Raw genomic sequence first — 24,954 nt, forward strand, 5'->3', positions numbered from 1 at the left:
TACTCATAGGCTGACACCCACGGGCGCAGCTCATCTCAGTCTCAGCACTCCTCTTAAATCTGCTCTTCCTCTTCAATTCTGCCATAGCCTCTGTCCTCTTTGCAGTTGAGGTGTTGACAGCAGAAATTGCATGCTGTAATTCCACTGTAGATTTGAATCACATCTGCTGGTTAAATGGTGGAATATTGTAAGACTATTTTTAGGGGAGTTATATCTTACAGTATATGTGCCTTTTTTCCTGGGAGAAGTTACATAATGTCCACACTGAAAAGTCCCTTTTTCAATGTGACTAACTGAATGCGTTAATACTAATGTATTTATTCCACATTACAAGTTCAGGGGGAACCCCCACCCCAACCCCCCTATTTTCAATAGTTCCCTTAATGCTTTTATTGCGTGCCCATTAACAGAAACATCACTCGCAAGTCAACACTTAATACGTAATCATACATTTCCCTCTGAAAATATTGGCATTTGTGGTGTTTTAATCAAGTGCTGTACAAAAACCACCGGAATTCCTTCCGATTTCCTTCTTCTCGTGTTCTCTTTCCAAAAACCTGAAAAAAACTCCCCAAATTTTCCTGTTTTTAGAGTTTAGTCATAACCCACCCTTGCAAGTTAGTGAGTAGCAGGCAGGCAGCTCCATGTGTGAAGAGTTTTTGACTCAGAGATTCCTGGTTCTTAGTCCAAACCCCAGGCAAACCCGCTTTGATGGAGCACGGGAAGGGGAATGCCGCGGGTAAGTAAGGAGGATGTTAGGTTATGTTGGGTAATGTTAGTAAGGATGTGAAGAGGTGATGACAAGGGTAAGCTTACTGCCCCTCTTCCTGTTTTGGAAAAGAAAGTTGAATAATTGTCGATGTAGGTATTTATGCATAAGCTGTGAGTCTGTGTCACTATCCAGCTTTTATTTATCACTGTTTCTGTTCTTTAGCTCTCTCTCTACTTCCTCTAAGTCCCTCGTTTTCTTTCCATCCCTACATCTCGCTGTGCCTTGATTTCACCCTCTCTCCCTCTGTCTTGACAGGTGTTTTGGGGCCAAGAACATCTGAACTGCCTCAAGCTGGTGGAGGAGCACCTACAGGCATATCTCCACCTTCAGAAAGGGGATTCAACTGATAGCTTTTTGAAAGGCAAAGCCTGCCACACCCAACCACCTCCCTCCCCGGGTTCTCCCTCTCCTCGGACAGAGCACAGCTCTGATGACCTGCGCACAGGACATTTTCAGTACATCCAGGACTCAGGTGAATGTTACATGCTGATCTTGCACAGGTTGATTGCCCTTGGTGTTTGCTTTATCATCTTGCATTCATAGCAGCAATTTCAAACAGAACAAAATAGCTTCTTAAGGAGAATTATCCTGGACTGGGAGTAAAATGATATTACCTGTTATAGATTCTCCTGATTATTTCTTGACAAAGTTTTTAAAATGGATGGAAAGGTGGTAAACTGGTCGCTAGATCCATAGGATGGACAGAATCAATGGTCCACCATTTATGAACACCTATTAGGTTTGTACTAACTAAAAACAGAACCTTTTTACCAAAGTGAGATGTCACTTTAAGATACACATCGGTTTAAATCAAAGTCAGATCAAAGCCCTCTGTGGAAAGGAGTTTCATCGGACATGTCTGCCTGGTTCCACTCTTGAGTAACATGCTGTTTATTCCCTCTCTTTGTGCTTTGTGTGTGCTGTCCTCTACGTGCACACACACAGACACACACAGGAACATTATACACAGAGGATCAAACTTCTCTCTGGCTGTAGACCAGCCGTCCACTCTGTCAGCTGTGGTTGAGTCTTTGTTTGTTGCACTGTTCCACTGGTCTTTGATGCATTTAATATGCTGGCTGAAGCAGGAGAACGTACAGTAGTGAACTAGAACAGAGAGGACAATCTGTCGGCAACATGTTGTCAACAGCCAGGGAAAATCAGGCCCCGAAGTAAAGAGAATGGCGAGTGGCCCCCCGGGGCCTGACACAGGGATGGATAGGATAGATGGACAGAGGAGGAGATGAAAGATGGATGGAGAGAGGAGTAGAAGGGATCTGTCTTTCTCCCTCACTTTCTCTACATTCAAGCTAATGCTAATGAAAGCAAAACCTCATGAAATTGTCTAGGTTTTCTTTTCTTTCATCTCCCTGTTTGCAAAAGAACAATACACTGTCCACCTTCAAGTGAGCATCACACAGATTCACATAAAAGGAAAAATTAGCCAAAGTCAAGATTTCACTGCCCCTTGAAATGTGCTTTTTGCAAAGAGAGTCTCAGTGTTTGTACCCCCAAGGGCCAAACAAAGCAGCCGTTCTCTGCCTGACTGTTTTTTTCAAATAAACATTTTTCCAAAGGACTTGAATCCCAAACAGCAGCCACAACTTAAGTCAAACACCACTCAGAAGTTTAGATCCAGTGTTATCCAGCTTTTGCAGGTGCTTGGCATGGTTCAGTCAATGACTGTTTACTCAATAGCAAAAATGTTTACTCAGCCACTTTATTTATATACGGCCTCTTACGCATATAAACATTCTGAAAGCATGGAAACATCTACAGTGCTCTTTTAGGAAATAGTGTTTTGTAGGCTTCAGATTCCATAGTAGAAATAACCCTATAAGCATCACTGCAACAAAGATGTATCCAGTTTTTTTGCCATGAAAGGTGAATACGTAATGTGAAAAGAATGATACAATATTATACACCCACATTAGAGAACATCAGAATTTTAATCACATTTATTTAAACCTCTGTTTTTCTGTTTCTTTCCCAAGCATCTGAAAATGTTTGAGGGGGCCAATAAAGGCTTTTTGTTTTGGAATTTTGTGTAGCGGTGGGTTTTTATGGTACCAGAAATAAGAATGCAGCACAGTCAACTAGTAATCTATCTTAAAATATAAAATTCATGGATTCTTTCCTATTCATCCTCTGCTTTTAAATCAGTCAGCTGCAGTATAACGCTTTATTTTTCTCCTCTACCTTTCTCTTTCCTTATTTTCCTTTCCACTGTGCTCCTCGCCTCATTTTCTTACTCTCTTATCCCCTCACCATATGTTTTCCCTCTATGGCTTTTATGTCTTCCTGCAAAGCACAGTACAAGCCTTGCTTTTATATCACTGACAGATTAAATTGAAGTTACTCTGATATTATTGTTCTTCTCTCCTCGCAGCTTCCCAGAGACAGCCAGGACCCCATGAGGTGGTGTTCTACAGCGAGACAGAGGACAGCCCGGGGGTGATGCTGTGGAGGTACCCTGAGCCACGTGTCCTTACCTTTGTCAGGATAACCCCTGTCCCTTTCAACACCACAGAAGACCCGGAGATCAGCACAGCCGACTTAGGGGACGCCTTACAGGTAGAAATGAACACACATCATGTTGATTTTAGAAACAAATACCACAATGTAGGTTACTACCACACATACCGCAGCTATTGATAAATACACTCCAAACACAGCTTTCGAGGTTCAACTGTTTCAAACTGCCCAAACTACATCCAGGTGCTTCTCTTCTCTTTGAAAAGAGTGACACTGTGTTATGCATCCACATGTTTTAATTTATTACATCGTTTGTATCAAGATGTGTTAGTGGTCTTACGATCCTGCTGCTAGGAAGAAGGTGGAAGAGGAATACGATGAGAAAAGAATCCACACATCCCTCTCACTGCTCCCTGCTTAACATCACCTGCAATGAAAGAGAAATAAACTGTCTTAGAGCTGGGCTGTGTGCCATTATGATTCCCATGATATGAGTCATGAGAACTCCCATACCCGCCATGTTATTGAATGACAGAGACCCCTGCTGTCCTTCCAAACATGTAATACATGGTCAGACAGCTGTGGAAGTCATCTGGCATGCTCTGGTGTGAAAACCAGGTGTCTTCAACCCCAGATGAGGTTATATTTTGGCAGACTGTAGCAGCTACTGAGTCTGCAGGGCCTCAGTGGGGGACAGGACATCCCACCTTTCTTTCTATCACTCATCCTCCGCATTTCTATCTCCTCCTTCACTTTCCAGCTTGATCATCATAGTCAAAGTCACATGCTTTTGAATCCTCCTCCAACTGGAGCAGAGTATGCTATTTTGGGGTAAAATTGCCTGACAATATCATATCTATAGTCACTTTGGAGGCTTATTTTTTGACCTAACTTTATTATTATTATTAAAATTATTATTATGTTCTATAAAACATGACTCATTTCTTATTCACAGCATTATCACAGATTAATTTCATATTTTTTTTAATTTTAAGTGACATTAACTGATCCTTCCTTTTCCAATAGTAAGTTTTTATTACATTTTCATTACATTTTCATTTAGAGGGAGTTTTTATTACATTTTTATATTAAATTCATCAGTTGTTACAGGCTTTAGGGTTAATATACCTTCCCTCTTCTTTCTTGTTCTTTCCTCCATCTGCAGCAGAAGTTTCTCATCTTCCCATATCCTCCCTTTATCTCTCAGATTTCTTCCTGGACTCCCACAATCCTTTCACCTACAGTACAGATGTTTTCTTCTGTTTGTTAGTTGTGCCGGCCCAGGAGAGGCAAGATATTGGAAGGTGCTGCAGATGTTTGACTTCCCAACGAGGCCCCACAGCTGTAAAGTCTGTAATGACCAAAACTCCAAAGCCTCTAGCTGATTAGCCCCATATTGAGTTACAGTAGGGAACCAAGGGAGCTGATGTGTGTAGAGGAGGGAGCGCCAGAGGAACAGGCAGTGATAGACGGAGTTGGTATAGGGAGACGCTGGTTAATGGAAGTACATTGACAGGAAGGAAGAGAGGGAAGATAGAGAGAGAAAAAGTGATGGAATGAGTGGAGATAGATAGTCACAGAGGGAGGTGTTGTCTTCTGTGATGCTTACAGGAGCCTCTGTGTAAAGGAATCTGTGTGAAAATACACTTTCTTTCGTCCAAGGGGGAGAGAGGTGATTCTTCACCAGCTGATGAGACGAACGGCTTATGAAACCATGTGTCTGGTCTGACAGGAGATGCACCAAGCTGATATTCCAGCACAGCACCTCACATACACACACATACAGTACATCTACAGATATTTAGTCACACACTAAACACATTCACAGAAGAGATCACGTTATTCGCATGTATTCCCAAACTATCATAACACACATGAGGCCCTATTTTAATCACTTGGCAGAGTGACTTTGCGCCAGAAACTAATTCTCAGCACAACTTCTAAGACCGAGTTTTCACCATAGTCCCAAAAGCTCGCTTTGTGCTGCCTCATTTGAATGAACCTTTCACCTGTTTCCACCTCTCATCCCAACTGTGTAGCGTGTGTGCTGCTCTGGGCACCAAAATACCACGTAGACAAGCAAAGCCATGTGCGTGCGTGTGCATAAAAACGGACTCCTGTGACTACGGACATATTGGTGTGTGTGAGCGTGTAATACACAGCAGGAGATGTGGATCCTGTGGTTGATGAATATGTAGTTTCCACATCTTCCACTCCTCTCCTCCTGTCATCTGGCACGGTCCTGTCTCTTCTGACAAGTCTGTTAAAAGGAATCAGGTGATGTGCTTTCAAATGGTGGACGTGGTGAAAAGATGAGGCTCCGAGCACCCAGCTATTACTGAAACCGCTTCATGTGGGAATGAAATGCAGCAGGGTGAGATAGTGCCTCTTTGGAGGAAAGCAGTAGGAGTCTAGGATTTTTAATAGGAGCTATTTGTATTGACATCTAAAAAAATAGTCTAAACAGTTGTACATTATTAGCCTCTATTTCAAAGAGAAATGCAACTTGCACTGGCACAGCTTGCCATGAAGAGAGTTATGAGTCAGTGTGTCTCCTAACTTTGCTGCTTGTGTTACTACTGTATGACATCCATGTAAATGCTGGCCAGCAGGCCCTGCGGCAGCCGTGTCTGTAATAGAAAACGTAGATGGCTATAGCAATGGGCTTGTTCAACAAAGGTACTGTTGGTAACATTTATGAAAAACATCAAGTAGAAAGTGTAGATGTTAAACTGGTTTAAATCCATTGTTGAAAGCTACTCTGATGCATTTTGTCAACACTGCTAAAAACAGTATCATGTATCATGGACTTTTTGAAAGAGGTGATTGTGAAGTAATTATAAGACATTGGATCCATTTACTGATATGTTACACAGTCCTACTTACCTCATATTTTTGTCCAAACATGCATTAAGCCAGTTGTGTGTGAGCAGAAGGGTTGGGTTTGTGGGGGTTATTTGAACAGGACCCCTTGGTCATCAGCCAAAGTCATTGTGAGCCCAGATGTAATTGATTTCAGCCTCTGGCAGACAATTTATTTAGCTTTCCTTCATGCAAAACTTCAGAAGTCTCAATTAATTCATTCTTTATTTCTCCCAAGACCAGAAAGAAAGTCCAGCTACAGAGAACGGAAATGCAGCCATAAAAATCCGAAAAACAGTAATGGTTCAGTTTCTGTTCCAAAGGAATTTCATTTACTTCACATCTAGACTGTACAGAGAGAGAGCGGGAAAGAGAAAGAAGGCAGTCATAATTTCTCAGGCCTCTAAAATTACCATGTGGCCACACGGAGATGGAGGCTGATAGATTTTGAGAAATGGAAAGTGAGAGGCATAGGGAAAGAAAAAGAAATAAGGAGGAAAGAGGGAGTGATAGTTAGCATAGAGATGTCTTGTCACTCCTCTCAGTCATGTAGGCAGTAATGTTTTTCCAATTAGGGTGGTTTACCAGCAGGTGGAGGGATAAAAAGATTGCAGGTGAATAAAATACAATCCATATTTTATCTATCTCCTCCTTCTATTCCTCCTCCTCTTCTCTCTCCTCTCCCTACTTTTGTCACACTCCCTCCTCCTCCTCTCTTTTACTCCCTTTCTCCACCCTTCTGAATAGATGAAGGTCGGGGTGGAGGGGGTGGGGGGGTGCAGGGGGGAATGGTTCCAGCAATGAGCCATGCTGCTCGCTTGTCCCCAGAGCAGATCATATTTATAAAATCAAGATTTCCTGCATTTAAATAGTTGTGGTTTCCCAACTGGTTCCAGTATCTCGAAGGGGGAATTCAAACCTCCTTCCATTACTCAAAGTCAAATTGCTGCCCGCGCTGTTTTTACACACAGTACTAGGGGAGCATTAGAGTGATTTTGGAGGGGGGGGGCGGCTGAAAAACGACAGATCCCCAATGGAGCATCCGCAGGTTCCCACCTGTAGAGGGCCCAAGTGATGAAGAGACTGACGGAGAGAGGAAGGTGACTCATTCTCACTTTCTCACCACCGTGTGGTCCAGTTCTCTGAATCATAAGCAGGTGTCCTTACTGCTCTTTTTCCATCCCCCTCGTTTGTCTTCCCCTCCTTCTGCCTCTCTGTGGGGTTCTGAAGCCTGAGAAACACGGAGTAAACACAGGAGCTATGATTCAGCCTGACCCCAGCTCAGGAGAGCACGAGGAGGATAGTATGTTAAAGTGGAGAGCAACAACTTGAGGTCAGCCTCAGCTTATAGTAAAACAAATAGAGCACATTCACATCTGCCTTATTCCCATGCCATACAAACGTATAAATTTGATCATCCACTCCCTGTTTGAGGCAGTTGCCCAAATCGCTCTGACTTTTTTAGACAAACATCACACCATCTGCTCCCCTGCTGTTGCTTTCGTGCATGGCACTGTGGGATAGCCTTTCATGTCCCAGCAGGCCTCTGCACTGCCATCATGGCTCTGCTTGTCTGCGACCGATATTAAAGCTCTGTGGCCTGAGATGAACCAGCAACCTTCAGCCATAACCACTGCTGCAGCTGTTGTTTCTGTCATTGTTGTCATTATGAAAAACACAGGTCCACCATCAGCATCGCATCCACGGCACACCCCTTTTTATTAATATACACTTAGTCTCCAATTAGTGAAAATATGCACTCTTTTGTCTAAATCAGTGTCAGTGGGGTATTTCACTTGAGAGCGACACATTGAACCAGAAAGAGCAGGAGTGTGTTTTAGCCAAGATAACTATTATTTTAGTGGGACAGCGCTCAAGTAGACCTGCATTAGTCACAGCTAATGCACTATAAAAATAAAAGACTGTCCATGTGGTTAATTTGATCTGGAGTTTTTACACCTCATCCACCAAAACTCCAGTCCCCTTTACGAGTTTGGCATTACAGAGGAAAAACAAAAAAAAAAAAAAAAAAAGTTTGGGCGCGAAGATCTCAGCATGGGCTTATTCCTGATTTTCCACACTGATTAATGTTAATGTATATTAGCCCACCTGAGACAGCACAGCGGGAGTCATTTTCAGAACAATTTTCATTACATCTCCTGAGTAAACATTTGCTCAAGCCGATGTCAATTCAATTTGTCTGCTGGCTGATAAGAGGTAGCAAGCAGTGGAATTTTTAGACATATAGGCATCAGTGAAATAACAGAAGACCTAATAGCAGTGTTGATATTGTTAATAAAAGTAATGGCAGACAAGGCTGTGGATGTCGGCAGCCGCAGCCTCAGAGAGAGCTAGGGGAGTCTTCAGTTGCAGAGACATATTTGAACTTTAGCAGTGATCACACCTGGGTCTATCATGGAAATTGAAATCATTTCTGTATGTTGTGTGTTTGCTTTAGCTTGCCTGCCTTTAATTAACCTTTTGAAAAACGTGATGGGTCAATCAGTCCCAGAAAAGTAACTCTATGCAGAATAGTAGTTTGCGGTTTGGCAGGAACAGAGGTGGGTGACAAGGATGGAAATCAGATCTGTATACACAATGCTGCCAACAGTCCTGGATGTAAATATATTTGTAAATAGTTTTGAATATTTAAACTACTTAAAAAGTCCTCAACATAGCTTTCCAGGCATTTGATCCATCTCCAAAATGGAACCTTAACTCAAAAATGAAGGTAACCCATCGGCTGATATTTTACCTTGAAGTCTAGCTGCCAGGCCCACTTTGTCTAGTGCTTGAGGGAAACACAGATTGGACCCATCCAGCCAAGGGAATGTCAGCTATTCAGGGTTACATGTTGTTTATCAGATAAGGTACACATACAATCAGGCAGCGGAAACTGACACTGCCCAGACTGTATCATGCACTCACATACATATGCACACCTGTGTATACACATATGTATACACACATATTGTCTTTCATACATACGATTATACATAGTCTTCCTCTTGAACACATATACATAATCCATTTGACATATACACAGGTGCCTTGTCCTCCCACGTGCCAGTGCCAGAGGTTCAACTCAGCATAGCCAAAAAAATAATTTCATCTTTTTTTTCTTTTTCCATCATCTCTACAGCATTTTTTTTACTTATCAATTTAATCTCCACTCTCCTCTGAGGCCATGGCCACGAGTCAAGGAGAACATGACGCAAATTCAACCATGTAAATGTATTTGACTGTATCATATATGTACCTTACATATTCGTTTCTGTATGCTGTCATGTGTATAAAGTATCACAGGTGAAAAAAACACCCTCTGTGTTTTAGTAACGCAGTTCTGGGAATTCTCTTTGGAGATTCAGTGTGTTTCCGCTCCGGTGGCTCGGTGTTGGGGTTGCGGGTGCACAAGTCTGTCAGGTACAATTATGAGAAGTTGATTCCAGGAAAACCTGTGTGGCATTTCATACATGATGTAAGCTACGGTTACCTCATCCATTCCTCTCTAACATTATAGCCCCACACATATAATTGTACGAACACACACTTTGTTCACACAACTCTCTTCTCATATGTACACACACCAACTTTCTGACAGTTCCATGAGTTCAGTAATTGTTCTTGGGCACCATAGCTTCAGTAAACCATTGCATTGTCACAAACAAATGCACTTGCTAACCCATATAAACTACACATGCACACACACACTCATGCCTTACTGCCTGGCATCTTTCAGGTGTGCTGCTGAGAGCTCCCTGCCACTACTGATCCATCAGTAGCTGAGTTGTGCAGGTGGTCGAGGGAACCTGAGAACATGGTTTAGTTCACACAGGAGCACCAGACACATTTATGCTAATTTTGGCACAATGTGAGAGGAACAAATGGAGCCCTACCAGTCATCACATAATGTGAGAACTCTCACATAACCTGATTGTTATTCAGTGTGAGAAACAGCTCCAGGACTTCAAATGCTAATGGCTGTCTTATAGCATACAGTTGCCTGGTGTTTAGTTATGCTGTGGTCATGCAATGTTGTTATGGAGATGAGTTGTCGTCTTGCTACGTTGGTGGTCTGCGGTCAAAGTGTTGTAGGTTTTTCCAACTAGACGAGAAATTAAAGATTGGTTCGTCTGAGTAAAATTGAAGGTACCATAAAAATCACTTGCTCATTCCTTCTCTAAGGCAGGGATTCCCCGTGTCTTGAAAGGGTCAGTAAAGTATCAAACACTTGATGATTAGCAGACCACTGCAGTTGCCTAATACTTTATGTGTAACCGGGGGATCCACAGGACTGAAGTAGTATCTGTTGTGCAATAACAAAGCTTTACAGTAATCCTACTGTTGATGAGTAATCAGGGTTACACCGAGGGGGTTACAATAGTCTGTTTGTTTGGATTGGAGCCTCAAGTTAAAGTGATGAACAACTGATGGATACAATAGTAAGAATATCCACTAGTGTCCATCTGAAGAGCAGAGCAGACTAAGTGGGGGATATGAAAACACTCAGTAAAATGCTGTCATTTGATGGAGCAAAGCCACCAGCTTAAGCAAGGAATATCTGTGGGATCTACTGGTTGAAAACAGTATAATTTAAGTCTTCTGGCATGTTGCTGTGTTTTCAGATATATTCACTAGCAACAACAACCAGTGTTGTTTTTTAGTTAGTCTTTCAGTAGCAACTTTGCTTCAGTTGCTGCAGGGCTCAGTCTAACCCCATGAGGCAACTCAAATGAATGCAAAGAAGCACACTGGTTATGCAATGTCTTTGGAATTTAGTTATTATTGGCTAATGAGCAGAGGTTTGTACCATATTCACTTTGACTTTGACTATAATTCTTTAGCATTCTTTAACTTTTCATGTAGTCCTTACTTGAAACTGTTGCATAAGTAGGGGTGCTCCTGTGGCCTGGGGGCTGGGGTGCCGGCTGTGGGCCGCGGCATCCCTGGTTTGAGTTCAACTTTTGGTCCTTTGTTGCATATTTGTCTCCCTCGTTTCCTGGCTTTCTAGTGAAGTCATAGAATGCCTAAAAATATTCTGCATAAAGTAGTAATGGTGCCACAAGGCCTCTATCATAATGTCTACAGGACATATTATGAAAAAAATATTCTTAGTGTTTGCGATTTTATCTTTTATGATGTTGATCTTCATCAGAGGGGTAGTTGCTTACCATTAAGGGAGCTTGAACCTGAGCTGAAGGACACCAATTACTACAGTATGTGATGCTGCTAGCCTCAGGAGGAGTAGATAGGGTGTATAGAAACCTAAATAAAATACATACTTGGGGGTTACATATGTAAGTTGTTTGCTGTGTCTTTCTTTCCAGGTACCATGCAGCCTGGAGTACTGGGACGAGCTCCAGCAGGCCTTTGTTCCATATCGGGAGTTCAGCCTGTCAGAGAGCAGTGCCTGCCAGCTGCAGCTGCCCAGCCTCAGCCTCACTGACCAGCAGAAGGAGCTGGTGGCCTCAGACCTGTGGAGAATTGTACTCAATAATAATGGAGAGGGAGGAGATGAGCAGAGGTGAAAGAATCTTCTATATTTTATCTTGTGCTGCTTTGTGTGCTTTCAAGTATGTGTTGTGTGCATGCCAGTACTCTGAGGCTTGTGTTTGAGAGCATGTGTATGCCTACAAGCAGATATGTGTGTGTGTGTGTGGATCTATAGTACGTGTGCCGTCCAGTGTGAGGGAAAGCAGAAAGAGAGAGCGCACCCAGGCCGCCGAGCACAAAGAGTTAGCAATGTGTCCCTCGCCCCACATCTGGTGTGCAGGAGCAGGGAGCGGGCTTGGAAGGCGTTCAGATCGGCCTAATGAGATTTCCCAGCACACCAAGTGCCTGTCAGGGCCCATCCGGATTCCATCCTGCTTACCTTGAGTGTATCTAATCGAGGGGAAGCTCACGGGAAGCAAGAGAAGTAAAAGCCCCCTTTGGGTTGGCTCATAAGTTCCTAGGCCTGGCCCTCATTGGGCTGGGTTGAATTGGGATGGGAAGGGATGGGTTGGACTGGGTCTGTCAAGCACTGTAACACCTCAAAGAGCTTGCTTTTACTCCCCTCTCCTTGCTACCACAGCTTCCTCTCTTCATCTCCCTAATATCTCACCCAGCAACTTCTTTTGTGTTTCACCCATTTTTTTTTCTTTGTCTTTTTCTCATTCCTTCCTCATCTTAATTTACCCATTTTTTCTCCTCTCTCTCCCCCATTTTTACTTCCTCCCGGGATTTAGGGAACTTTAAGTGGAAGAGAATTGCCAAGCCCACATTCTGTGTGGCTTAGAGAGCTCCAGAGGAGCAGAAAGGGAGGAATAAGAAAACATGTAAGAGAAGAAACAGGGAAAAAACTCTACAGTACCAGATACAGTGTAAAGCAAAATATACATCTGCGTTTCATTACAATCATACTCCAAACACTACATTTCCTTTATGTTTAAATTATTTGTCTTTTTTGATCAAAATTGATTCCCCTTTCCCTACTCACTCGTTTCATCTGCCTTACTTTAGTTTCCACCAGAAAAATAACTTGGCTGCCCTGCCAACTGGAAGTAATGAAAATTGTCAACATATGATGCTTATCTTTTTAAGGAGCACTCTGCTGCACCAGCGTTTTTCAGGTCTTGAGCGTTTCCTGCTGGAGTTTTTATGGTGGATCATGGTAGCAGCAAATTACAGAGCAAATGGTCATTCACTTCAATTACCTTCCATTCAGCATCATCAACCATGACATGCAATTAATGTCCATGGAGAGGTTCTCCTGGAAACTGCGGCAGTAATAATGTACCTTAAGTCACAGCCTCGGACAGCGAGGAGGCCCTCTCCACGTTGTTGTCTCTTTTCATTCCTTTTTTCTGATTAATTGTAGTGTTTGTTTCATTGTAGACTTCTGACGAGGATGTTGCACATTTGTAACTCACTGGGCAAGAGACAAAAGCATTCAGCTACAAATGAGCATCAGACAATTTTAATTAGTGAGTCGAATTTTTGTGGCTATTATTCCACAGCTGGGTCTATATCTTTGATATTATAAAACAAGGTTTGATAGAAAAGCAATAACTGTTTACTAGTTTGCTGTCAAATACGGAATCACGGTCATATATTACTAATTTTTTCTCCACTATTGTTTCCATATGACATAATTTTTCGTTTTACTAGTGTCACAGGGTGCCTTCAGTTTGTGTTTTTACGCCTCTGCACCAGCGACAGCTGTGGCCAGAGGCATTATGTTTTCGGGTTGTCCTTCTGTCTGTGCATGCATATCTCAGGAACGACTGGAGGGAATTTCTTCAAATTTGGCACAAACATCCACTTGGACTCAAAGATAAACTGATCAGAATTTGGTGTTTAAAGGTCAAAGGCCAAGGTCACTGTGACCTCTCAAACACGTTTTTGGCCATAACTCAAGAATATATATGTTAATTAAATGTCTAATAGGATAAATGATGAAGTGATGACATTTTATATCCAAAAGGTCAAAGGTCAACTTCACTGTGACATCATAATGTTCTGCAAACATATTTTTATGGCCATTATTCAACTCTATAACTGAGGAACAGAGGGGGAGATTGAGACCATAATTCACATTTGGTCGGATACTGAATTGGTGACACTAATCTCGGGTGTCCACCTTGAAACTGTGGTGATTGTTTAGATCTTCTGTGCTGCCGGGTTGAAGATGTGTGTGAAGCATCCACATTTTAGAATTTGTAGCTACTTTGCAGCAACATCCGTATCTGAAGCATCGTCTACTATCATGGCTACAACTTTGTCTTCTATCAGAATCAGTTTTATTGGCCAAGCATGTGAACACATAAGGAAAATACACTCAATGCCTTTTATTAAATTCTTTCAAAATCTTCACTACAAATATTATATGAGTCTGGACAGACATAGATATAAACTGGAACTTGACTGGTTGGCAGAGGCTTTCAACCATGAGGCGGGATTTCTTTATTTTTTTAGCACTTCAAGTGTTTTTAATGTTTTGCAATCTGCAATCTGTAACTGTTGTCTGCTGGACCTCCTCTTCCCTCCAGTTCGGATAGTGAGTGTGGCTCCCAGCTGCCCTGTGATCAGTTGGTATCTCCAATGGCATTGGCAGCCTGCACCCGTGTAGACTCCTGCTTTGCACCCTGGTTTGTCCCTTCCCTGGGCGTGTCCCTGCAGGTAGCACAAATGGAAGTTCACCTCTGCCACCATCTAGAGCAGCTGGGCACAGGTAGGACACACAATACCCAGTCACACTACATCACACACAGGGAGCTGATTTAGCCAGAATAACTGCCTTCCAAATCTGAATAGTTAAAAGTTTATAAGGAGAACTTGTAAGTTAAAGTGACTCAAAATTGTATTTTTCTTTTATTGGTGGAAAAAAAAGTTCCTCTCTTTATGTGTTCAATGTGGATCATAGTAGCAGCAAATTTACACAGCAAATGGCCATTCACCTTAATTACATTACATTCAACATCATCATCAGCTGTTAATTTCCACGGTGAACATCACCTGGAAACTGTGGCAATAATTGTCTCCATTCTATAAATCATTAATAGTAATCTATGATAGTCTATAATAACCTTGTATTTGATTACCTGAGTCCATCTATGACTTTAAGACAGCTTAAAACACACTTTTACTCACAACAGTGGATTCACTGTGTTGCGTTTGAGACACTGTATAAATGAATTTGACTTAACCTGACTCAGACCCATTGTCTTGGATGACGAGAATGTTATTCCTATTTGTTCTAAAAAAAAAAGAGAGAGAATCTTTAGGTTTTTTGATTATCAGGAGGAAATTCCCAAAATTATGTGATATTTAGATTACCTCTTAACAGTCTAGTCTTTAAACACAGATACTGTGTCTCATTCCTCCAGTTCCATCTCGACGACTTCGTCCCTTCCTGCCAGACAGGAAGTTGCCTCAGGAACAGGAGTTCATGGTTATTGGTGCCCGGGAGCCGCGGGTCTTCTTGCGCCAGTGGAGCAATGGACCACGCCACTGTCAGGAGTTCAGCTTTTCCACCCAGCTGGACTGCAAGCTGCTGGAGTATCGAAACCTAACACACCTTCAGCTCCTCCAGCCCTGTCTACTACAGGTACAGCTGAGTTGTTCATATTGTCTTTATTTCTATCCAAATAATGAGACCTGCAGCTTTCCTTGTGAGAAAATGTATTGTTTAAGAAATGTCAAAAAGTTCATAGAGCTTTTCATGTCTTGTGTGTTTCAGGGCCAGGCTACAGCCACTTGCTGCCCCCAGAACACCATGTTGGATGCAAATGTGTTCGTTGATCCAGTGTTCCTCAATATCAGCCAATATGCCATCCACACGCTGGACACTGCCCTGCACAGCTGGCAAAAGGTGACAAAGCGCTTAGGGCTGTAGAGACTGCAACATACTTTATATTAAACCTCACTCCAAATAATACAATAAAGTATAAACTCTGTGACTTAATATACAAACATCAGGCACATTGTTTAACATACTGTACATCACTGGTATGGCATTGTAAGCTTTGTGGTAATGTAGGTAGGGGATTTCCTCACCTGTAGCTAATTCCTCAACCAAAAGAGTTTATTTCTCACATGAAAACATACAAAGGTGACGTCCATATAACTTGAAGTGCTTTTTAAGTGACCCAAACACTCAGTAATATGTTCGTTTCAATTGCAGTGTGTTTGAGGATGTTCAATTGTACATTTTGCTTTACATACATTACATACATACATTTCAACAGCGGGATGCATTCAGACATTTGAGGCAACAAGGGATTTTCCCTATTGTTTGATCGCTAGCACTTGCATGCAGCCATTATAAAAGGAGCAGGGGCCTAGTAAATCTGTAGAGGAAATCCCTAGAAAATGTATGTTCTTTTACAGAATATGCTGAAAGACAGTCTTCTGTCCCAGATGGAGTATCAGCTAAACAAACTCACAACAAAGTAGAGTTTCACGAGAATAGTTTTGGTTCTACGCCAGTAGTAATAAAATTTGCAAGATGGAACTGCCTTTTCGGTTTGCTGTAAACTCTGACTAAGAGGCTACAATGTGTCTGTTCTTGGGCTTCTAGTGCTATGGTCCTCGTCATCTCTCAGTTCTCAGCTCTCAGCACTGCCTCTGGTAGCCAGGATACTTGTGTATGAAGTTATGCCCATGAAAACACGGTAAAACTTGAGTGATGACACCTGCCAAGCCTTCATCTGGCCCAGGTCCTCCACCCACTTGTCTACTGCATATACACGCGCGCGCGCGCACACATACACACACCGGCCTTTCTGGCTTTGTATGCCCTATCATGGCTCTGCTCAGCTCAGCTGTGGCTGTGCTGACTCATATACTGGCCTCTGGAGACGTGAGGTACTCTCATGGTTTTACATGCATACAGACTCTCACTGCCAGGTGAGCAATAATAGCTTGTGTTTTTCTAGGAACAGCTGTGCTCTTTTACCTGTGGAAAATAAAATTAAACAAGCTGTATAGAAAATCTACTATAAATGATTATTCTGGCTAGTGGTTTAATACCTTTGTTTTCACTCAGTGGCATCATTGACTCATCAAAAGCTCTAACTGACCGTGTTGGATGATGGGTCATATTTGACCCTTGGCTTCATCTTTACATCATTTAGTGCAAGCTAGCGAATTTTCCCTATTTCTGCTGGTTAATTTAGCCATAAATAAGACTCTAGAGCGATGGTGGTGTTGTAATGAAAGGTCATATTGCAGCTTTACTGTAGTGTTTTGGACATGTTGGTATCCATGGTGGGCTTTACCCAACATGCCAAACATGATTAGTTGGTCATATCCTGTCAGGCAAAGCTTTTCTGATACTGATTGGGTGATATGTTTGGCTTTTTGGATGCCAACTTGGCCCAGTAACTTGAACCCAAAATAGAGGCACACAATGTGTATTCACAGAAACACACACATTCGAGGTATGTTATACAGAAACAGAATACCATTCTCCCTTTTTATACACTATGCAGTAATGGCCTTTTAGACAGATATATGCACACTCAAACAGAAACCCTGAAGGCTGCATTAACATGTTCATTGGGGCTTGATTCATGAAATAATTAAGCCTGCTATATTGTCTTGATTGGTCTAAACAGCAGCAGCCTTGTAACTTGTACTGAACCTTTTAACTACCTCCAGCCTTCACCACTTTGCTGAACACAAGGGAAAAACACACCATAATTATAAGGCAAATGTGCTGCATGTGGGTACGGTAGTTCTGGATTGAGGGGTAGAGAGAGGTCAAGTACAAAAGGCTGATCCTTCACAAAATCAAACAAAATCTTAAATATTTGGTCCACTTCAGAAGAAGTTGTGAACAATTAAATCATGGAATATTGTTTCCTTTTTGGCGGTTTTCACTGAAAGTAAATCTTTTAGGTGGTGAGAAAACCTTATATGGGTACGATTAAGCACAAGTCAGTCCCACAACACCACCAGACAACTTGTCAAGTTGTCTGGTGGTGTTGTGGTGTACGATACGGATGGATGTAAAGGCCTGCCCATTGAAGCTGAAATGTATCTTTGATCTAATAGAGGCTTACATTCCAGACACACACATGCACACATTGTCCATGCATAGAAAAACTTGATCCTAATTGAAAACGTAATCAGAAGCAGTTGGAAATGTTAACAGGCTCTGTCCTTCCGCAACAGAAGGATGTATCCTAACGTGTGTAATTGTTTCAGTGATTTTCATGTTTCCTGGTGTCAAGGCTGGCAGGCAGGCCTGTTGTGATGTGGCCTGCAGGGTCAGCATTGAACCATGGAGAAGATTCCTCAACTACCACACAATTGAAACCTCACAACCCAGGCATGGTCATACCACACCACCACAACCAGAACAGCTGGAGCACTTCCAGATGCATAGCAATAAATAGAAATAAAAGGCTCTTCTTGGTATATGGTTGTAATTTACACTCATATAACACAATCAGTAATAATACACTGTTGTAGTCATGGTAGCATGGACTCCTCTTGTATCCAGCATAACATCACCAAGACCTTCTTGGCAGTCATAAGTGCACAATCCAAATGGCTTCCTATTCATATTGACATGAATGCAATTTCTATCTATTCTGATACTCTGTGTTTCCCCAAGCCAGAAAGCTCACCTCTTCTTCCTCACCTTTACCGCAGTGCTTTCCTTTAGTTCTGCCTTCAATCATGCCCTTAGTAATTCTGAAGCCAGATGGATGGTAAATTTAGGTCAAATTAAGCTTCAAATGAAGATTAAGGTACAACTACAGTGTATTTAGGGGCTTCAAAGATCATAAAAAGAATATGGATTTTTTTTTTTAAATTCGTCTTTTTTTGGCTCATAGCCTTGCACTCGATAGCCCCATATGGCCCCAACCTCAGCCCCCCACCACTTTAACCTCAGGCCCCATACCTCCATTTTCAATTGTCGGTCCCCAGCCCCACTTTCAATCTTTGCTCCCCCCAGCCCCTAACCCCGGGGAAGTGGCTTTGGTGGAAAGCCACACAAAAGCCCAGTAGTATTTACACACTCTGCTTTCTCACAGAATGGTCACAGGCTGTTGTATGTGCAATTGAGACAACAGGAATGTTCCTCCTGTTATTTTTTTCCCATTCTTCCCATGTTTGAATGACTCTCTGCTTTCCTTTGCAACCGGAAAGAAAGTGATCATGTTTCTGGTTGTAGCAGATGTGTGGGCTAGGATCATCTATAGAAGAATATATAGGTTATTTTAGGTCTGATTATTGTTTCATTATGTCCATTTTACAGGTTTCGCTATTGCCTTTTCTCTGCATCCTCCATGGTGTCTCGTTTCATGTGTGTTTCTCTTGAGCGGGTGTCATTATTTACAATCTGTATTCCAGACATTTTACTGTACCTTGTCATTTATATATGTGCCACTCTGCCATGCAGATCTGGCCTAGACTCTGTGAAAACTAAAGTAATAGTATCTGGGTGGATTAGGGAAATGGATACTTTGATTCCTGGTAGGACTGTGTCTGAAGAAGAAGCTGTCATCCTTTGCTCTTTAACAAGGAAGATGTGTTGACTGTTTAAATATCTTTGTCTTAATATTTGTCCACTTAAAGTCCCTGGATAGACAGAGAGTGATTATGATTACTGGAGGAAGCCTTTGTGATGTGCGTATCATATTGCCTCATGAATCGGAGCGGAAAGACGATACCATCAAAGAGTGGGCTTAGCAATGGCATCTTATGATGGCAGCAGGAAGTTTGTAAATCGCAGTGTCAGATTCGAAAGGGAGCGCAGATAGTGTTCCACTATAAAACTGGAAATGGATTTGAACTCACTGTCGCAGCTGTCCCATCTATATTTTGCTCTCTCTACGTCTCTCTCTCACACATCTATCATCAAGTGCTTTTTTAATGGTGTAAACTTTCCCATCCGTTTTCAATAGCATCAACAACCCCAGGACCCTGAACGTGCTTGGCAGTCAGACTCTGAGCTTTTACTGCCAGCCTCTTTTAACCATCAACCATCAACCCCCCTGCCATTTAAAAGTATAGAGCAAGCTGGGGTCCCTCTTTGTTGGGATAGTTGAGTAGTTATTAAGAAGCTGTCTGAACCACAGTCATGTGCGTCAAGAGTCAGGGAGGGGTGTGCAGGAGAGATCCCATCAGGGCCTAAGAGCCTTTGGAAGGAGCTCAAATAAAACTTACACATACACTTGCAGCCACGCACTCACTATCCCACTCACATGCACACTGTGTGCTGTTTTGAAATTGTGTACTTGAATTCCTGTATGCAGGAGACTTGACACACTTCCCTCTCCCTGTTAAACCAGTGTTTTCAATAGCAGGCCAGTGAGCTCTCCTCTCTTGCATGCAAGGTGACGTATGAGTGGACAGCATCCCTGTACGACTCGCATGACTTGTGTTTTCTGTGAGGCTTTCTCATTGACCCATTGCTGTAGGTGGGCCAGACTCCACCATATTGTTTTCTCCTAACAAACCGCAATATATTGATGACTCTTACCAACAGGAATGCCTACTTAGTGGAACGTTTTGTTCCAAGCATTGAGAAAATGTTAGGAAAAACCATGCACACACAAACAGAGTTGCCACACAGTTGACATCTCCAAGCCTGTGTATCGCAGCAACAACTCACATTTAGCTGCTTAAAGAAAGATGTGAAAAAGTTGAGGGTTTGCAAAACCGAGAGGCCTCCTGGAAGATTTTTGTGGGTACAAGGGGGTAGATGTGAGACTGAAGCCCTGTCCAAGCTGCTTTAGCCTGGATAGCTGTCAGACTGTGATATGATTAACTCCTCCACTGAGGTTGTGTTGCTCCCACAGATGAGATCCCTCGCCTCAATCTCCTACTGGCTGATTACTGCCCCAACAAGATGCTGCATTTTTGACATTGAGAACACAGACATTCTTGACACCTGTACATGCGCTTATACACATATACTATACACTATGAACACATAATAAGCATAAACACCTGGAAGTATTTGCTCTTTTACTCTTTTACAAGCTCTCTCTCTAATGTCACTGCTCTTTTTTTACTCCTTCTCGTCATCCATCCATCCTACATCTACCCCTCACCCTGCTGTTTTCTCTCAGAATGGGAACTTGGAGGCCGAGGAGCTAGTTTACAGCCACTATGTGATCTGTAACGATACCCACGAGACACTGCGCTTTGGCCAGGTGGACACAGATGAGAACGTGCTGCTGGCCAGCGTCCACAGCCACCAGTACAGCTGGAGATCCCACAAGTCCCCTCAGGTAGCGCGCACGCACACTCACACACACACACACACACACGAAGCCCGGAGACAAGGAAATGGCCCTCAGCCCTGTGGTTTTAGTTGGAGTTTTAAGTAGATAGACACACACATGCATACTCATACACACACAACTTTAGTACACCCTTTGTACAGTGTATGCAGAACGACAAGAACATGTTACTATATGTACATGGAATACATATGAAGATACACATCCACATATATAGAGTAGAGTTTTTACATTGTAGAGTATTAGTGCACGCTGTACATGCATAGAAATCTAATACACAGATTGCACCTATATGAACTTGCACACAAACATACACTCTCTACAAGTACAAGTATGATTGCGACTCAGGCATATAAATACTGTACACAAACTAACAGAGGTATACACACACACCAGACACACCGTCATCAGCGTGCAGCCACTATCAGTGTGTTTCTGTCAGCGCTCTCAGACAGTGCCCTGACAGCATTGTTAAAGAAGATTGATTATATTTAACCCTTTGTGGTTTTGAGGTTGAGCGGAGGGTGGGCTGGCGATCCGAGGCATATGTGTGTGTATTTGATGCACACATGTTTCAGGACCCCTATGTATTCCACGTTGAGTGTGAGAAAGTCAAGCTTGAGAAAAGACATGGCCATAATTGCTTGCAGTAAGTCAGTAAGTCAAGTTGTATTAATCATCGACCATGGTTAATCTGTGCTCTTACCTCACTCTTGCTTCACACACACACACACACACACTTGGAAAGTGCCAATCTGGCATATCGGCACAGCAAATACCACATCTCATTTTAGCAGTGAGTCAAAATGACCTCTGTATTTTCAGGGATGTTTTGGAAGAAAGATTGTCCGAATGGGCCAAATGTCATCATAGATGAAGAATGTGATTCCAAGATTGTTCTGTCATGTGTTATTCCATCATGTGTTTGTGGTATATGAAATATGTGTTTTTAAGATGAACATGATTTGTGAAACTAGATAAATAAGAAATAGTGCAACTTTGCCAAAAACACTCAGCTAACTTATTGAGCTTGATGATAAAATGCCTGCCAATGTGTCCGCCTAGGCAAATTGTAGCACACACACCTAATTACATTTCGGGGTTAAAAAAATAGCGACACTGATAACAGAAAGGGTAGTATTTCTTTTACGGTAACTTGGTCCTGCAAGTGTGTTTTTGTAGCTCTTACAAATCAGTTTCCAGACGGAGTCTTAAGTGGTTGTGCTGTTTTGCTTATGTCCCATGATGCTTTGGAGTGTCTAAAACAACTCTGATCATCATGAGCCATCATTCCCTAGGCCTCCCCTCTCTCACAAGCAACCTTTCCTCTTTCTCTCTGTGAGCTTGCCCTCCATTTCAATCCCAAGACCTTCCCCTTAACCGCTGACCTGTCGCCTATTTGTCAGTTATATTGCCAATCTCAAGTCCTCAGGCTGCCCATTCATACCATTATTATATATTATTGTATGGTATATTTCTCATGAACCCATCGTCTCCTGACAGCCAATCTTCTCCTCACTTTCTCCAAACCCCTCTTCCTTTATTTCCTTCCTTCTCCTTCACCACCTCAACTCCGCTCATCCCTCTCTTCCTCAATTTTCTTGAATAACCACGTTAAACAGCAGCTCATCACTGTGCCTCCAAACAGTGGTGGTTGTTTGAATGATAAACCTCAACTGTGTAATGACATTTGCATAGTCAGCTGTTTGTTCTGGATTTGTATTTGTCTAGTTAGTAGACTTGAGCTTTCAGTCATTTTCTTTTGTCTGAGCTCCATTCATAATAATAATCATGTCTTGTTCTCCTCTACTTTTACATATACCCTGATCCCCTCCCTATTCCCCAATGCTGTAACCCCTCCAAGAACACCAGTAAACACTTTTCAGCTTGGGACCCACAGTGCAATTAGCTCACATGGTACTGGGGCTATGCTAATGCCATGCATAGTATTCTGTGTCTTTTCTTGCCATGCACTCTAGGGACCCACCAGACACAAGCCAAAAGCCCCTTTTCAGGCCACACACCCTAAGCCGTAGCTTAGAAAAAAAGCTGTACAATATTCCCCGATGACAGTTTGATCCAGTTCTCCGTTTATTCCTGATGCCTCACCTCCATCAGCTCGATGAGATCAGTAGACCTGGACAGTATCTGGCCTCCACACTGTTTTAGGGTCTCACTTGGATGTTTGTGCCTTTCTCTTAAGACTCTCCAACAACAGCACACAGCTTCCCAGAGTTGTCCTTGTCCCTTTCTCAGTCCTCCTTGTACAGTCTGTGCTCTGGTGTTTAGGACCTTGCTGGCTGAGCTCATTAGCCCTTGTCTGGCTTGTCGTGCTGCTGGCCTCCGCCTGCCTATCCTGTTCTGTCTTGGACTCTGGCTAGAAGACGACTGTGTCCTTTTAATCTCTGTCACACCCCAGTAAGTGCTGTCCTCTCATTTGGGATCATGGCCTTGGAGTACCCCTGAAGACTTGCTCCGCATCTGGTCTGATCTGTTCTTTGGCCACTCTAGCTTTTCCTCCATTTTTATCCACCTCTCTTTGTGTTTTCCACCTTTTACCCTACATACATCATCCATGGTCACATTGCTCAGTTGGTAGCCCTGGCTTGACTCTGTCCACTCTCCTGGATGCAGTGTGGCTCCTCCTCCCTTAATTTTACCCTCTTGGCCTTTTCAACCACCAAACCCCACATTAGTACAGCCACTCTATCCAGGGTCCATCTATCTCCACCTCCAACCTTGTCCCTTGTTTTATCCAACACATACTAAGGTACAGTACGGCCTGTTGTTCATGGCTAGTCTTGATTTGTCTGGGAGGCCTGGGGCCTGTCGACAAGGCAGGCCATCAGCCAGTCCTCATGGCTCTGGTATGATGTGTGTGTCCCAGCTGACCTGTCCCCCATGTACACACACAAACCAGAGCTTCTAATTTGCTGTTGTAAAGTAATCTGTCCCCCTTTCTCTCTCTGACTCCCCTGAGAACTCACTGGACATGAGATCATCTTGAAAAGAGGAAGAAGGGGGAGATGGTAGGAGTGAAGAAAGAGAGATGACGGCAGAATGGACAGGGAAATATGAGAAATTCAAAAGGAGGGTAGCAAAGAGTTGTCGAGGGGGATACTGTACAGGCCTGCTTGAGAGAAACAGGAGGACATGGAAAAGGGAAGCAAGAGCAAAGGATGAGCCATGCTCTTAACACTCAAAGATTGGCTCAGAGAACTCTACAGTGGCAATACGGCCAAAAATGTGTCTGCTCTCTATCTTTCTGTCCCTCCCACCTCCCACATCTCTCTCTGTTCATGATGCACAGGCATCCCATTAAGGACATATAAATGAGCAGATTTGCCAACAGTGCTTTAGTGTCATAATATAAATCCTTACTGCTTCTATCGCTTCCCAGTAGATTTAGTCAGAAAGAGTATGGAGAGAGAGACCTTCCTAAACGAACAGGCCTGCTGTTGTTTCAGCTTGAACTAAAACAGTGAGGCGTATTTAAAATCCTGCAATCTCCTGTGTGTGCCTTTGTGCGTCTGTGTGTGAAAGAAGAGTGTTTAATGTGTGTGATCCTGAGCGGTCTAACCAGAGTACACTTCCCATGTTGTTGACATACCTCAGAATATCTGTCACTTCTCTCAGAAGGAATGCTCAAGCAGAGTGTTTTTGCAGTGAAACGTGAACCTCGACTCAGGTCACACTCCCTCTCACTGCTCCTCTGTTTCTCTCCGTCTCTCTTCCACTCTTTCTGCCCCCCCCGCTTCTGCTGTCAGTCATAACCATAAGATGCATTAAAAGGGTCGATTGAGGCAGTCACGTCCGTAGAGCCCGCTGTCGTCTAACCCTTGATCAAATTCATACCCACACATATACACTGTGATAAAATGTTTCCTAAGGCCTGGACTCTGTCAGGCCTCTCGGTCTAGTTTCTCTCTTTCAAGTTCAGCATGCCTTCACACCCCAGCATTTACCAGCCAAGGTGAAGAAGGCTATAGACACACACGGTGTTCCCCATTTTTATATATTTTCTTATTTTGTTGTATATAAATATGTAAGAGAAGAGATATATATATATAATAGATTGATAAAGAGATAGATTGAAACATC

At 42.8% G+C, this 24,954-nt stretch overlaps 1 protein-coding gene across 5 annotated transcripts in view; it reads left to right on the forward strand.

Moving 5' to 3' along the window:
- The window catches only part of LOC121904923 (vacuolar protein sorting-associated protein 13B-like), a 342,443-nt gene that overhangs the window by 272,451 nt on the left and 45,038 nt on the right, over window positions 1-24,954 (forward strand). For 4 of the 5 annotated variants that reach the window (XM_042422730.1, XM_042422728.1, XM_042422729.1 and 1 more), the window contains 7 exons: window positions 1,028-1,244; window positions 3,162-3,346; window positions 11,437-11,633; window positions 14,140-14,321; window positions 14,977-15,197; window positions 15,330-15,461; window positions 20,680-20,841. In XM_042422730.1, coding sequence (XP_042278664.1) covers window positions 1,028-1,244; window positions 3,162-3,346; window positions 11,437-11,633; window positions 14,140-14,321; window positions 14,977-15,197; window positions 15,330-15,461; window positions 20,680-20,841 — 1,296 coding nt within the window. Of the gene's footprint in view, window positions 1-1,027; window positions 1,245-3,161; window positions 3,347-11,436; window positions 11,634-11,777; window positions 12,078-14,139; window positions 14,322-14,976; window positions 15,198-15,329; window positions 15,462-20,679; window positions 20,842-24,954 lie in introns of those variants that run through there. The other variant, XM_042422732.1, reaches the window with a different exon arrangement.

This window comes from Thunnus maccoyii, chromosome 10, assembly GCF_910596095.1.
Source record: "Thunnus maccoyii chromosome 10, fThuMac1.1, whole genome shotgun sequence".
Lineage (NCBI taxonomy): Eukaryota > Metazoa > Chordata > Actinopteri > Scombriformes > Scombridae > Thunnus > Thunnus maccoyii.